The sequence below is a fragment of the Camellia sinensis genome, chromosome 1 (assembly GCF_055761805.1).
Source record: "Camellia sinensis isolate YWXY chromosome 1, ASM5576180v1, whole genome shotgun sequence".
NCBI classification, from domain to species: domain Eukaryota; kingdom Viridiplantae; phylum Streptophyta; class Magnoliopsida; order Ericales; family Theaceae; genus Camellia; species Camellia sinensis.
In genome coordinates, this window is record NC_138961.1 from 99240718 (window position 1) to 99257958 (window position 17241).

General features: G+C 36.4%; 1 protein-coding gene across 12 annotated transcripts in view; it reads left to right on the forward strand.

The window, feature by feature from the left end:
• LOC145796216 (pre-mRNA-processing factor 39-2-like) overlaps positions 1-17241 on the forward strand; it is a 46415-nt gene that overhangs the window by 7464 nt on the left and 21710 nt on the right. For 6 of the 12 annotated variants that reach the window (XR_014336830.1, XR_014336831.1, XM_082881257.1 and 3 more), the window contains 2 exons: positions 1283-1377; positions 12987-13216. Coding sequence is in view for 5 of the 12 variants with exons in the window: in XM_082881257.1 (XP_082737383.1) it covers positions 1283-1377; positions 12987-13216 (325 nt within the window). In the remaining 7 variants the exon portion in view is untranslated. The remainder of the gene's footprint in view (positions 1-1282; positions 1378-12986; positions 13217-17241) is intronic. The other 6 variants (XR_014336834.1, XR_014336833.1, XR_014336835.1 and 3 more) reach the window with 3 other exon arrangements.

Sequence of the window (17241 nt, forward strand, 5' to 3'; positions counted from 1 at the left end):
GTTGGCACATGAGGCTTTAATGATGGCATGCCTCGATAGCCTAATCTGTTATATCGAAGATGACACCACAATATGCTACAACAAGCGGCATAGCAAGTGCGTGCTTGAACCTCCCGCTAGGAAGTAGCGTGCAATGTTGGCACTCATGCCTCTCAATGACACTGTCCATGGGGTTCCCAAAACACACATGAAGACCAAAGACAACTCTCAATAGAGTGTCAAAGGCCTGCCCTTTGGTTGCTCATTTGTAACCCCATCATAGGTTGGGGAGATAGGTTGAAGCACTCCATGCCCCCTTTTAATAGCATCTTAAGCCCTTTTCTGGCTGGCACAAAGAAACATCCCACATGTTTGAGGAGTCATAATGAAATAATCCAATAATTCTAAATATTACCCAAATATTAGAATTTACGGAAATGCCAACGCATGCTTGAAACCCTCTAGTGTGCAAGCATGGGCAGGCGTGTGCACATCGGCATTGGGTATGCGTTGGACTACTTGGGGCCAACACGCCATGTTGGGGCGCCACGCCACATGCAAGAGTTGCGAGCTGAAGTCAAACTGTTAGCTCATGACACAAAGCCATGTGGCGGAATTGGACCCATGTACCTACAATAGCAGAGTTGATGGTAACTGATGGTGGTATTAGCAACCTTTTTGGGTTTTATTTAGTTGGAAGAGATAGTGGTGTTGATCAAAGTCGGGTCCAAGTAATCTTAGGTGGTTGAGGCGATGACTTTCACTATTGACAACAATTCACTAATGCTTTCTCCTTCTTTCCTTTTCTTCTTACTCTTGTATTTGTCTTAATAATTTGGTTCTGTTGATTTAGCATGTAAAGAGGGACTGAGCAAGGGTTGGGAAGTTTTTGTTGATGAGAAAGAGGCATAGAAATCATATGGGTGATCTATTGGTGATCGGGCATATGCATTGGTGAAGATTCTGATAGGGTACTTATGTTATTTGCATAAGTAGGTTTAAGAGCTAAATTGTCCAAGGCTTTTCCTGGAGAGCCATGGTGCTACCCTTTTTTTTATTTCTTAAAATTTTCTTCTTATATTTTATTTGAAAACGGTTAGATGTGATTTTGGTTGTCTTTGGGAGAAGCAACTGAACTCTTAACTTCTGCACTCTTGGGTTTTATTATTTCACTAAGTATGCTAAATCTGCTTATTAATGGAACTTATTTCTTTTTAGTTGTTTGTCTTAACTCTTTACAAAGTGAGGTTAGCAACTTCCTTTCAAATTAACTAGGATATAATCTGTTGGCACTTTCCGACAGTTGGTTTTGATGAACAACTTCAGGAATTGATTCGTAGAGGCCTAGACTTTGATACTTGGACTTCAATTATTTCAAAGATTGAGAAAACATATCCAGTAAGTTTTCAATTCCATATGTATGTCTTAGAATTTTCATGTTTAAATCTCAAACATATGATTGCATTTTGCTGTTAATGGCACATAGTTATTGGCATTCTAGACATTATTGGGCTCCAGCTTAGATATTTCTCCTACTTTTCTTTTTCTTTCTTCCTTTCATGTGTTATTAATAATCAGTTAATGTGGGAGTGTCTACTTCTGCTCTGCATTAGCAAAGGGAAAGAGTTCAGCCAAATGGGAATTGACAAGGGTCAAGAGAAGGTGCAAGTAACTCACTTAAAATAAAAATGAGAAAGGTGCAAGTAGAATAATTTGAGCATGTCACCCACTAGAAATGTAGCTTCTACTGTGGTTGAACCATTGGCTGTGGTACAACCTGCTATAACTTGACTAGTTGAGCTAGCAAGCATTTTCAAGAGGAGAGCTGCTCTACACAAACAAATTAGGTGATCCGTTGTAGATAATATGATGACGAACATGGAAAGAAGAAAAAGGAAAATCTAAAAGTTCACAAGGATTGCACCTCGGACTTTATGTAATCATCTTTTGGGTTAGTTTGAGTTTTGTTTTATATATTTAGACATTAGAATGCTTCTGGACAAATTTAATGGCTTTTTATTCAGTTTTAGTTAGGGTATTTTGATAATTATTGGATATGAGCTGTAGGGGTAGCCCACGAGTGTTCTTATGGATTAAATTATGTTATTGGGTCTTCCATGGAGTTCAATTGTGTTATTAGTTCTAAAATTTTCTAGTTGGTCAAAGTTTCTTAACTTTCTAATCGTGAAATTGGGGTCCTTCTTGTAAAAGTCTAGTAACTTATAAATTTAGTTGTAAATCTTATTTTCAATAGGAGTTGATTTATGAGAATTTAAGATTGTGTTTTGAGTAAATTTGTTAAATCATTACAAGGGTGAAACACCTTTTCACCTTTCCTCATATTTTTCTTCTTCTTTGCCCACGTACTCAAGTTACTACTCTCAGGTTATAATAAGCCAACATTAGGAACTCAAGTAGCACATCATTGACATGAATATGGTGAGTGACACGACAAATTTCGAAAATTGTTGGACACAACATGCTTGGGACACATTAAATAATTATATTTTTATATATTTGTTACATGTCAAATATATGAATAGTTTTTTTAAAGGTAATGAAAACAAAAAATAACAAGATTGCATTTTAAAAAATGCAAAACAATTGTAGAACATTGAGATACACAACACATGATATATTCATCTTATAAATGCTGCAAAACGTATTTAGACTACACAAGTTGCATTCCGAAAAAATGCAAAACATTGTTACTATGAAGAGATTCATCATATATGTTGTGTTCAGAGTGTTCAAGAAGTGTCGCTGAAGTGTGTGTAAAATGTCTGATGCTATGAATTTTACTTTTTAATTAAGACAAGTCAAAGAAGTGGTTGACCCTTAAAGCGTCCAAAGAGCGTCGTGCCCGATATGACAAATGTCCGTGCTTCGGAGTTAGGAGCTAGTATGGATTTTTTGTTCCTAATTGGTCATCTAAATCTCTATAAGGTTTTGTCTTCTTAGGCAAATAAACAAGTGCTTTCTTAGCATGCATATTTTTAGGTCATAAGCTTTTACAATTTTTGTCGTAACTAGATTGCTGAATAGTTGTAAACTAAAATTCTGTTGGAGAGTATAATGATCATGAGCTATTTAGACCTATAGTTCACTGGATCTTATGTTACGCTTGAAAAATTATTAGATGAAATTTATCTCTCCTTTTTTGGGGTAAACTTTAGAATGCTTCTTATCTTTTTCTGAAATTTTTCTATAATGACGAAAATGATGTTTGGGAGTGAAAGCAGGTGTATTTTTAAATATAGGAAGCACGGATATGGATACGAGATACGGATATGATACAATACGGATACGATACAATATAGATATGGAATAAGACAAAACCCCCTAAAAAAGATATGAGTACGGTTAGGATGTGCTTGTAAATTTTTTTTTTTTTTTTAGAATTATTAGTAGTGAGTTAGAACATAAGCTCAAGAGAAATCACACTATAATGATACAAAATACTAATCTTTAAGCATTAAGTATTAATTTAAGCCAATAGCTAGTTTACTTTACAATTTTTAATTTTTCAATATCAAGTTTAATATGTTTATATTACAAATTTACAATAATATAACAATCCACAGCTTATCCCTATGCTTTTTCCTTTTGCATTAGTCAAAAATGTCGTATGTTTTGCTTGCTTATTTATTTATTATTTATATTTAATTTTACTATTGTTGTATTCTCTTGGTAATTTGTACTTTCTATGTAGTTATAAGGGTGCATGATGCAATAAGGACACGTCAATTTGACAAATTTTATTACTTTAACTCACTATGTTCTTATTATTAAAGAACTATGCAAAATATTGTAAAAATATTCTTACATTTATCCTTGCAATTATATTATATTATAATACTAAGAAATGCTACAATTCTTATTTTGTAAAAGAAGTAATATGTGACTTGGAGTATCCAATACTTCAAAAATTAATTAAGAAGTATTCGATAATTTTAATATTATTCGATACGTATCTGTGAGTATCCAAAGAGTATTGGTATCCAATATAGATACGATATGGATACGTCCCTCTTTTAAAAGTATCCATGCATAGCTGTATTAAGAAACGCGTTTGTCACCATCAAGTTTAACACAAGAGTCCATGGGAGAATCCAAAGAGTATCGGTATCCGATATAGATACGATATAGATATGTCTCTTTATTAGGAAACATGTCCTCGGTGTCACCATCAAGTTTAACACCGGAGTCCATGGGAGTATCACTCGGGTGAGTACCTAAGAGGCTAGCCTTAGAGAGAAGATCAAGCACATACTTACGTTGCGAGAGAAACAAATCCCGAGAAGACTGAGCAATCTCAATTCTAAGAAAATAGCGAAGATGAATCAAGTCCTTAGTGTGAAAGTGCTAACCTAAATATTGTTTTAAGTTAGCAATACCGGTGGTGTCAATGCCAGAAATGATGATGTCATCTATATAGACAATGAGAACAACAATATTTCCAGTAGATGAGTGGTGAACAAAAATAGAATGATCAAATGGAGAATGGCGGAATCCATATGCAAGCACAACTGCATTGAAGCGATTAAACCAACCATGAGGAGAATGCTTGAGATTAGGCCTGTAAATGGATCGGATTTGGATTGGATCTGTCAAAATTTGAATCCGATCTGATTAAGACAAACCCGAATCCGATCCGAATCTGTTTAGCCCATATTTGATAATAGATCACCCGAATCTGAATTCGATAATTTCGGATATTTGATCCGATAATCCGATCCGATCTGATCCGATTAATTTATTTATTTATTGAGCTACAATTTTAGATAATTTGATTTTTTTTTTTTTTTTTCATTTTGTGTTTTCTTCTTTCAAATTGAGAATAATTGGATCAGATTATTGGATTATCTTATCAGATCGGATTGGATTTTTCATATTCGATCTGTTTAATAAACGGATTAAACGCATTCGAATTATTGGATTGCCGGATCGGATTTTTTGTAAATGAATTCGGATTTTCGGATCGGATTCGGGTTAGATTAGGATCAAATCTGATCCATTGACAACCCTATTTGAGACCATACAAGGCCTTCGGCAACCGATAAACCAAATTCACAGTATCGAGAATAGCATAGCCAGGCGGCTGATCCATATAGACCTCCTCTTAGAGATCGCTATGAAGAAGCCATTCTTTATATCATGCTGATATAAAGGCCAAGACTAACTGACGACAACAGAGAGTAGAATTTGACCAAAGTTAAGGTGAGCCATAGGGGAGAAGGTTTCTAAATAATCAACACTATAGGTTTATGTGTAGCCTTTGGCCACCACGCGGGCTTTAAGCCTCTTAACAGAACCATCAGGAAGATACTTGACAGTATAAATCCAATGACAATTGACAATAGGTTTTGTAGAAGGCAAAGGAGTAAGTTCCCAAGTCTGATTCTGATGAAGAGCACTCATTTCCTCATCCATAGCATGCTTCCAACCTAACATGGACATAACCTGCTCGTAAGATGGAATGGAAAGACAAGTTACAAGCAAATGAGTGAAGGCTAGTGGAAAGACGATCATACGAAACAAAACGGGCAATGGGATGTTGTGTGCAAGTGCATTTACCTCGACGCCAAGCAATGGGGGAGATCATCGGATGTCACTATGGTAGGAGGTGCAGGAGCCTCTGACAAAGAAGGTGAACTATTCGGGCCATAAGAAATAATGTGACGAGCCTGAGATCACTGATTAACATGGAGAGAAGATGGAGGCAAATGAGAGGGATCTACATTGGTGTTGGGTGAGACAGAGGACGAGAGGACACAAGGCATGAGAAGAGGTGTGGGAAAGAATGGCTCCCCTTCACGACAAGATATAAGATTAGCGGACAACTGTTGCCCAGATAGAGAAAAATAAGGGGTGGACTCAAAAAAGGTAACATCAACATTGACAAAGAACTGACTCATGGTGATAACATCGATAACAATTTTGAGTACGGGAATTACCTAAAAACACACACTTGCAAGCGCGAGGAGATAGCTTATCTAGGTCCAGATCAAGGACATGGACAAAGGCCACACAACCGAAAATACGACAAGAAAGAGGAAACGGGGAACAATCGAGGTATAACTGAGATAAAGAAAATTGGTTCTGTAACACAACTGAAGGCATGTAGTTAAAATAAGACGGTGGGTAGTGAGCACAAAATCACCCCAAAACTATTTAGGAACGTGCATGTTAAACAACAATGTGCGAGCAACATTTAACAAATGGCGGTGTTTCCGCTCAAGAATACTATTTTGGGGTGAGGTACGAGCACAACTAGTTTGATGAACAATACTATGACCATCACAAAAAATATTCACAGTAGGCTGCACATATTCTGAACTATTATCAGACAAAATATTTAAATATGTTTCTCAAACTGAGTAAAGATTTCATTATAAAACTTATAAATGACTTGGGGTAATTCAGACATTTGCTGTAGTAAAAATAACCAAGTCATCCGAGAATAATCATCCACAAAAATAAAAAAATAAAAAAAGTCATCAACAGTGGGAGTTTGAGAGGGACCCATATGTCTATGTGGATTACATCAAAAGACGCGGACACACGATTAACACTATGATTAGGAAAGGAACTACGGTGATGCTTTCCAAACTGACAAGCATCACACTCAAGTTGAGACAAGCAAAAATGCCATTGCAGAGGAGATATGGTAGCACTCAAAACAACAGAAGTAGGACGAGGAGGGCTATTAGTGTTTGAAAATATAAGCCATCTTTCTCATTCCTTGAACTAATCATCCCTATGAGGCATGGACACGGACATGCAGACATGCAAATTTTCAAAAAACGGAGGACACGACACGCTGGAGACACGCTTAATATATATAATTTTATTTATTTTATTTACTTTAATATCAAATATCATTTACAAATTAATTTTTTTACAAATAAAAATAATTTATTCTATGTATGTTCAGGTTGAGCAAATAAGAATACCCAAAAAATAGAAAAAAAAGGAAAGGGGAAAAAAAGGTTTTTGTTAAAATATATATATATATATATAAAGGGGACATACGCGTTAGAAGAGAGGGAGATGAAAAAAAAAAAAAAAAACACGAATAGAACAGAGGAGAGAGAGTTGAACACGTAGAGAAGAAGAGAGTTGAACACAAGCGAGAGACAGAGTCGATGAGTTGAACACATAGCGAGAGCTAGATAGAGAGAGAGAGACGAACACACAGACACACAGAGAGATGAGCAAAAGAAGAAGAAAAACCAAGAAAAACGAAGAGAAAAGAAGAAAAGAAGAAGAATGAAGAACAAATTTGAAGAAACAAACAGATTTGAAGAACCTACCTCGATCTAGGGCTTCAACAGGTTTTTCTTTACCCTTTCTCTCTCTCTGTATTCAACGGGTTAGGGTTTCTCTCTCTGTCTCTAACGTGTCCACGTGTCCAAGAGTATCCCTCAAGCGTGTCCGGTTGGAAAAATTAAAAAAAAAAGGGAGGGGGGGGGGGACACGTTAGGTAGTGTTTGACACGTGTCCATTGCGTGTCCGTGTCCAACACGTGTTGGACACCTATACGCTGCCTCCAGAGAGGTGTCCGTGTTTCATAGAATCATCCTCTTGGCCTGGAGGTTTTACAAAACACAGTGGGAGAAAAAATTATGGAAAAGTGAAGAACTTTAGTCAATCGACTAACAGAAAGTAAATCAAATGGAAAAGTAGGAACATAGAGACTAGAGGGTAAGGACAGAGATGTAGTGGGCTAGAGAATATCCTTGCCACTAATAGGTTGAGATGATCCATCCGCTAGTATAATATTATGCGTAACAGGGCAAAGAGTATTAAAAAGAGATGAATTACTAGAGAGAGTATATGAGCCAAGGTTGGGGACATTGATGTCACGACCCCATCCCGCCCCAAACAAGATAGTGTAGTGATCAGCTAGTAGTCGTGGACTACCAAAGGCCTAACTTTTAAAACAAGTTAGACTCTTATGATAATTGGGGTAAATTTCCAAATTTTGAGTGCGGAAGCCATTATTTGCTTATATTGATTTGAAAGCATACATTCTCCTTGGATTGTTATCTACATTGTTACATCACTTAAACAATAAAATAAAATACAACATTTATGACATAACCTTACAAAACCAGAACAAGCACACAAGCCCGACTTCTAATTGGAAGCATATACATAGCAATGAACATTCCAAGGCTTTCGAATCAAGAGTCCACAACAGGTGGTAAGAAGAGCTCAGTTATCTGGAGGTTATTGGCATGATTTCCTAATAACAAAACAAGATCCAAGGTGTCATCTTAGTACATGATACAAGAGTATAGAACGTGCATTCATGGCAAAACATTAATATAACTTTCATAAACATGGCATAGGTTTTGCATTTCAAATCATGGTTTAACAAACATAACTTTACTATACTACTACTCACAAATGGCTCTTGAACCAAGGGTGTTTTCTTCCTCCAAATGATTGACCTGCATAGAACATGAACAAGACATTGAACACAATTCAATTTACAAACTCCTACTTCAATTCTAGTGTCTAAACTTACCTTAATATTTCTTAATCAATTTCTTAGATTGTTCAAGGTCTTTCTAAGCTTATTCCAAGTCTAAATCAAGTGTCAAACAAGTGTCAAATGCATGCCTAGAAGCATCCTAGGTGATTAAGGCTTGATGAATATTGAAGTGTGCCAAAGACGTACGTTGAAGGGCTTCAAGTATTCCACAACAATGTCATATGTTTTGTATTAGAAAATATTATGCTTAGATGTTTCAAGTAAAAGGAAATATGAAGAAATGAAAGAAAACTAAGTTAGGAAAGGAGTTAGAATGCAATGTGTAAAAAGAAAGTGAGTAGCCTTCACTATTTTAAACATATCTCTTTGTATACATCGAATTTGGATGTGAGACCACCACCATTAGAAACTAGACTTTCGGGGCTTGAATTTAGACTCAAGAATCGCTTAAAACCGAGTTTGGATGAGAGGGATATGTCCATTTGAAGTTGGGCTGAAATAGGGGTGCCGCACGTGCGCCAGCCTTGGCCGCACTTGCGGTGGCTTGGCTGCTTGAGTGGTGTCCTAGACCGCTCGAGCGGTGGCTCAGGGAGAGGCAGATTGGTTTCTGCTCGCTCGTGCGCCCAATGGTGGCTGCTTGAGCGCCGAACGAGCAAAATGCTGGGTTGGCGCGTGTTCTTGGTGTTCTAACTCATTTTTCTTCATTCTAAAGCCTCAAAACTTGACGTATGATGTACCAAAACATAAATAAATGATGTATGATCCATGAAAACTCATTTGAATGCATGAATTCAAGATTCATCCAACCAAAAACATGTTTTAATTCAAGACCTTCTCAACTTAGTTTCTTTTCAAACCTTTCTTCATTTCCTTCATTTCAATCCTTCAAAGCATGATGTTTAAGACTTCAACACATGAATTGATGATGTGTATTTCATAGATAAACATTTATATGCAATGAATCCTAAACTTAATCAAATCAAAACATGATTTTTCTTTGCAAATCTTCAAGACTATTTTCTTTTTCCTTAACTCACTACAAAACTCCTACTTTAATCCTTCAAAATCTATTCTAAGTGATTTTCTAGCTAGCTTATAACAATAACAAAAGATAGAGGGTAGGATTTCTTACAAAGAAATGGTTTTTCCTTGATTTTCCAAGCTTAAATCTTGAAGCTCCATGATTTCTCTTCCTTTCTCCTTATTTTCTCTTCTCTAGCTCCTCTCTCTCTCTCTCTCTCAAGAACACAAGAATGATCCTACAACTGCTCATTTCTTCTCTATTCTTCTCTTTTGTTGATGAGAATTGATTAGCTTAAGTGTTTCGCTAATTGTCCCATTAGCTTAATTAACCAAGTTTAGTTCTAATTAACCATACTTGTCCTAATTAATCATGCTTAGTTCCTAATCTTAATTAGCCTAATTATTCTCACTTAGGCCTTAATTAATCTTACTTAACTTTTGCTAATCTCTCTTAATTTTTAATCAAGTACTCATTAAACTCTACTTGTTAGACTAAGATCATTAAGCTCCTCACTTAGGGTTTCCTGAACCATTTAAGTAGTCAATATTCATTTCAAAATCAATTCCCTAACTCCATGTCATTTATCAACTTTCACACTAAGGTTCTATTTCTAAGCTGTCTTAAGTTTTTCATCAATCATAAGTGTCCTTAAGTTCCTTTTTCTTAGGCACTCTTCTTCAAGGCTTTCTCACTACTCGTTTCTATGCTTTATTTTAAGTATTCTATATAATGATATTGCTAATTTGACTTAAAGACATTCAAGGGTAGATAATAATATGATTGTGATACGTGGCATTATTTTGGGTGTTACAATTGAGCCATACATGCAATATTACCTGAACTAGCCAATGTAGCTGTAAAGGATGGATGGAGGGCAGTACGAAGAGACTGGACTAGCTCAATAAGCTCACTAATCTGAGTGGTGAGTGCATCATGAGAATTAGCTGAGGAAGCAACTGTGCCAGAGGGAAAAGATGTTGACTAAGATGATGGAACATCTATAACTTGATTCATATGATCAGGTTTACCATACTTCTGCCAACACCAAGGCTCAGAATGGCCTAAGGAACCACAATGAGTACACTCTAATCACCACGGGACGCAAAACCATTTTGACACCCACTACCACCACGAGAACCATGAGAAGAACGACCACCATGTGAACAATGGAAACTAGTATATGAGCCACGATAACTAGATTGGCCATGAAAACTCCCACAGGTAGGCCCACGGTCGCCACTGCTAGAGATCAATGCAGAAGAGGACAAGGTCTGAGAGGTAGAACCAGATGAGGGTTGACCTTGTCCCAAAGAAGAACTCAACCGTGAATAGGCATCAGCAACGGAAGGTAATGTTTCACTAGCAAGGATTTGATCTTTGAAACCCCTTAAGTCAAAATCTAAGCCCACGAGTGATGTAATTAGAATTAGTATGGTAGTTATTTTTTGGTACTATAAGAGTTAGTTAGGGTTAGTTGGGCCTTTATCCTATAAATAGGTGGTTAGGTCCCTCTAGTATTCAGTTTTATGATAATTTGATATGGAATATTTCAGAGCTTGAGAGCTCTTGTACCTATTTTGGGATTTTCTCTATAATGAAATCCATTTCTTGATTTGCCTCCATCAACGAGTAAAGAGGCCATCATAAACTCCTTCCAATGGCGCTTTTGTTGTGCCACATCAGTAGTAAAAGATCTGTGCTGCAATAATTAATCCCACTAGTTCTTAAGGTCATTATAATATGGTAGAGAACGACCAAATTGTTGAGCAGCAGAAATTTGCTCATATAACTCATAGACCCAGGAGACATTACTCTGACTAAAAAATGACTCTGCAAGGGAGTCTCAAATCTCCTTGGAGGTGTCACAAAATTCCACAGTAATAGCAACATTGGGCTCCATGCTATGCCAGATCCATCCCATAAGACAAGAATCCTCACTACACCAGTCATCATAGGCTTTATTATTGGTAGCAGGAGGAACTTCAATAAGAAAGCCGAATTTTATCTTACTACGCAAAATTTTTTTTGTTACATGAGCTCAAGCCAAATAATTCAAACCATTTAGTTTCATGGTAGTAATAGACTTGGGCAACACATCTTCCTTAACCACATGAGGTTTTGTTTCAGCCATGGCAAACACACAAAGCAACAAAGGAGAACTCAATAACACAGTAGCAAAAGAACACTAGAAAACACCAGAAACAACAGTCTGGGACGAAAACGCACCAAAAATCCAAACAAAAGACCAAATCCAAATCTCAAAACAAACCTCAAGGCCTCCTAGAGATGAGCTTACCTGGTAGAATGCGCAGGAGGAGAGCAAAAACACCATTGGAGATTTTTCAACCAAAAAATTTGAAAATACAAAACTCACAGCAAATGGTTCCAAAAAATTCCACAAAATACCAATGACTTCAGGAGGAAGAATTGATCCTTGAGAGCCCAACTTGTCCGTACGGATGATGACATCACACTGATGTCAGCATGTTGCTGTCATCTCACAATGATCTCTAGATTCCGATGAGCACTTGAGAATGTAGGAACGATGCTCCGGTACCAAGTTAGAATGCAAAATAGGTGAAAATTAGGGTTAGGGTTAGAGAGAGAGAGAGAGAGAGAGAGAGAGAGAGAGAGAGAGAGAGAGAAGAGAAGATGTTTTGACTAATTGGTTTAGGGTGCTAAATCAACCTTACACCAGCAGCATATATTTATACGAAGACATTACAATATGACCATAGTACCCTTAACTAATAAAATAATAACATAATAACACCTGACTATTCTTATAGGTGTCAAAGTGCTCTGTGGTATTACAGCAGTAATATATTTTGAATACTTTGTTTTATTAATATTATAATGAATGTTCAATGGGCATAGATTTTATTAAGGCTAAGATTAACTGTTAGCAAATGTTAGGATGTTATCTTTCTAGAAGTAGGATGATGAAAACATTTTGGGTTGGGGTGAGTTTACAATGAAGTTGGATATGAGGCAGGGATTGATTAATCAACGAAGTCTAATGCCTGACCCCTCCGATCAATGATATATAGAGTCGCACATATGAGGTTGGATAGGCAGCAAACTTTGATTAGCTAACAAAGCTTCTTCCTCCATAGTTGCCAATGGAGTTTTTAGGAATCTTGATTTAATATTTAAAAATGAGTTGACAATGTTGGTACAGACATTGCATAGTATGGGGTTCAAATGAATAATCATTATTAAGGATTTAAAAAGTACTACCCTCTTCATTCTCAAACACTGGAATGATGATTATATGACAGTAATGATGGTTATGATAGTAAGTTCTTTACAGTCCTGTCTTGTGCATAGAGCATCTGATAACAGAAGTGTTTTCGCCAGTATGTAGACTCTGGAAAAAATTCTTTTGTGTAGTGCATTTGCTTAAATTTACTATGAAGTAAATCTTTTATTGCTGTTAGGATGCTGACATAAAACAACTCTTCTTTGCAATCCTCGTAGGATAATATAGAAAAGATCTGTTCAGTGTATGACTCCTTTTTGTCGGAATATCCATTGTGCCATGGATACTGGAGGAAGTATGCTGCTCATAAGGCACACTTATGCACGGTTGACAAGGTTGGTGAAACCTTTGAACGAGCTGTGCAATCTGCAACATACTGTGTCGGTATTTGGGTTGAATATTGTAGCTTCAGTATGTCGGCATATGAGGATCCATCTGATGTTCGTAGGTAACTTCTATGCTTTGAAATCTTCATGTAGTTTTTGTTGGAATAATTTTCTGTGTATGTTGTGTAATTATGTGATTAAATTATGAACCAGAAATCACAACAGCAAGCAATTGCAGAAAAAACAAACTTACGGAATTGCAGAAACAAATTTTAGAAACAGAATAGGACTAGATCAAGTCAAGTGTTGGACAATTTCTTCTTGAGACAGATTTGTCCCTTGCACTGGTGCTTACGAATCAACGGACATCTATCTCCCAAGATGAAATGATCTTTACGCAAACTGAAGCAGCAATTCAATCAGTTTGCCCAGTGACCAGAAACTATGTTATGTGTCACGACCTAAACTCACCCCTAGAGGTTTAGGCCATGATCGGCCAGTAATGCTAGATTACCTGGCCTCAAAGGCAAGACAAAAAATTAATAATAGTAAACGGGACATTGCGAAAGCAATAAATAGAACATAACTATGTCCATCGAGTGGTGCATACATGCTAATTACACAAGTATTTAAAACTTACAACTCATACATCCATTCTTATTTACATTCGTAGATACAACACATCTGGTTGAACTTCTTACGCATAATATTCATTCAAAACAAATCCCTAAAGAACAAAAACAAAATAACATAAACTAAGGGTTCACACGGCTTGGCTCCACTCGAGTCCAAGTATGCCTCATCACGGAGGCACCCAAAAAGTGGCTTTATAGAGGGTGGACTCCTGAGGCTTCTCTAAACTTGATGCTCCATTTGCTCACCTACATATATATAAGGGAAGGGGGTGAGCTAAAACCCAGTGAGTAATATCAGTATAAAGAGGTTAAATGAATGATGTCTAGTATAATACAAATCATATTTTATGAGTTTCGAAACAAAGCATAATTAAGTATTTGTCATATCAAAGTTCATAAATCAGAACTCATATGTGGTACATTCAATAGTGTAAAGCAAAGGGCCTGAAGGCATATATCGAAGGGACCATTAAGGTCACCAAAAGGGACCATTAAGGTCACCAAAAGGGACCACATGGGTCCAAACAAAGGGACCATCTAGGTCAAGCAAAGGGACCACTCGGGTCAACATCAGAGATCTCTGTGCTCATTTAACAAAGGGGCTTGGTATTGTTTCTTCCAGGCAAGGGCCTTGTCAAACAAAGGGCCATGGTATTATTTCTCCCAGGCGAGGGCTTCACTAAGGATGCCACGATTACTTTTCAAAAGATACAATAATTCATTCTTATCAAACTAGCATTTCAAAATAACATTCTTGTAGTAATTCAAAAATACATTTCAACATATCTTTATAGTAGGCTGGCACAAGTGTTGGACCTCGGATAACCACCTACACAAAACACATAACAAAGATACACATTGAAGCGCTCGTTTATAACAAATAGCGTGTCTTAATTCAACTCTATTACGTGTGTTTCTAGCTTATTCCATGGCCAAGAATGTCTAAATGATGTTTAAGAATGCCTAAAAGGGCATGAGGATGCAAATATGCACATGTGAGTGTTTGCCAAATTTTGCTGAAAACAGGGTGTTCGCTCGAGTGGACCTTTGGTCGCTCGAGCGGTGTGGCCTAATTGTAAAAGTGCTGATGGTGTCAAAGTAGGCTCGAGCCATCACTTGGTCGCTCGAGCCAAGTGCAATTGCTTGCAAAAATACTGGGAGCATACAAAGTGTGGTCAAGCCATGGATCCGTCGCTTGAGCGGATTGGGCAAATTCTGGGTTTTCTAGATTGCTCTTTGAAGTTCAAAAATGTATCTTTCATGTTCGAAGCTTGCATGACATGGTAGAAATGTGTAGAAACTCTTTATAAAACATGAATTCATGGAAATTTTGAAAACATATCCTCAAATACTCTTTCAATTCTCCAAAACAAAGCTCAAAATTTAATGTTCTTGCCATGCATGTAATGTTTTACGCTTCTTTCCTTTCAAACCATGATTAAATGAGATGAGAAGTGTAGAAACATGAAGAATCCCTCAAGTTAATGTGTAAAAGTTCCATGCATGTATGAATTTGTAGAAAATCAAACTCAAGGATGAAGAATTATGCATGCATGTGCACAATTAACTCATTTCTTCCATGATCAAGTTGATTCTAGCTTTCTTTTCTCAATTTCATGCAAATAATCTTACAACCTCCATGAACTTAACTTCTGCATTAATTATTTACAAGAATTATGGGTGATAATCTTACCTAAACCTTGAATTGAGATGTTGCTAGCTTAATTTCTTCAAATCCTCTTCAATCTCTCTACAATCCTTCCTCTCTCTCTCTCTCTCTCTCTCTAGAAGTTGGTCTCTCTCTCTCTCTATATATATATGTATATATATATATATTCTTAGCCACAATTTTGTTGAAGGAAAATGAGCTCAAATGTTTGAGGCACATATATATATATGGAAGGATTGGATTAGGCTAATTAATTTAGCTTAGGTTTAGTTAATCCTAATCAAGTCTAATTAATTTATTCTAATTATTTTGGTCTGAATGAAATTTTAATTAAATTTTCCATATGATCCTAAATATTCCCATTAGTCTATTGAACTAATCAATTTTGGTTTCTGAATTTGTTTAGGCTTTCAATTTCGAATTCTAAGTCGGTATTCTAACAGATATTTTAGAAGCAAATAGATAGGTACAAATTAAACATATAATCATCCAATTATGCTCACTAAAATAATATATAAAAATAATATGTATGTCGGGGTCGTCACAGTATTGTCTCTCTGACATTCAGTATGCAGAGAAGAAATAGAAAAAATTGGATGCTACGAGGAACAACCTTTTTATAGGCACCATAGAGGCTATTCGGAAAGGTTACAACTCTTTTGAACTGGCAAAGGATTGCGATTGCTTGAAGGAAAAAACCCTTTGTTCGGAGGGCCCTGTTCTCTTCCGAACCGTCACCTCTGTTTAGATTCAAACTATAGAGGACGAGTTTTATGTGATAAACTTTTTTTATTTCTTATTATATAAATTATGGTGGGTTAGTTAGATGAAAGAGGTGGGTTGTAAATTTTAAATTGCCTTCAAACCAACCCGCCTTAAAAAATCATTCAACCTGCCCAACCATCCCAAACTGCACAGAGTGAAGCAGATTGGGGCAGTATTTTGCGCAGCCCTAGTTGGAAACATGTGCTTTGTTTTTACAAACAAAAAGGTTTGCATTCGAATGAATGCTCACGGTGTTCAAGCAATGGATACTTTGGAACCATTATGAAAGATACTGACATTCTCGTTCGAGTGGTTGCTTTGTGCATTTGAACACGCAAGTTTTTTAAGCTATACTAAGAAGTACAAACACTTCTAAGAAGGTGGTATATCCATGTCATGTCTATATCGAACAGCTATGCTCATTGGACACCTCTCGACAAGTGTCCAACTCGTCAAACGTGTCCAATTTTTTTAAATTTTTTTTAGATCTGGAAACTCTTCGGACACTTGGGTCCTTTTCTTGAACACATTGTCCACCGATTAGACACATAAAACTAATTATAGGTTTGAACTAAATAACTTAGGATACAATAATGAATGAAAAAATAATATAAATGTATAAATGAATTGTTATATTATATATATATTTTTTTATTATGTTTGAATGATATATATATATATATGACATATATAAGATTATATATTTTGTGCGTGTTTCCCACGTGTCATGTCCTGTATTTTTTGAAAATTGGCCTGTCGGTGTGTCTGTGCCTGTGCTTCTTAGAAGCTATACATACAAAACTCAACCATCTGGAAATATAAGGCCCAATAACCAAGCCTCTGAGATCTAATAGTCAAGTTGAATAGCTAAGCTAGCATATACTACAAAAGTAAACTTATGTTCAAGTTCTCAATAAAAACAAAGACAAAAGACTAACCAAAGATAAAACCTTCTAAATGATGATAATGCATGCAATGCATGAGTTTTATGATCAAAACTTGAAGTCGAAGTCTTCTTTGTAAATGCTTCACTATAGAACATGCTCAAGACTCAACTAAGGTCTAGTTTGGCAATTGC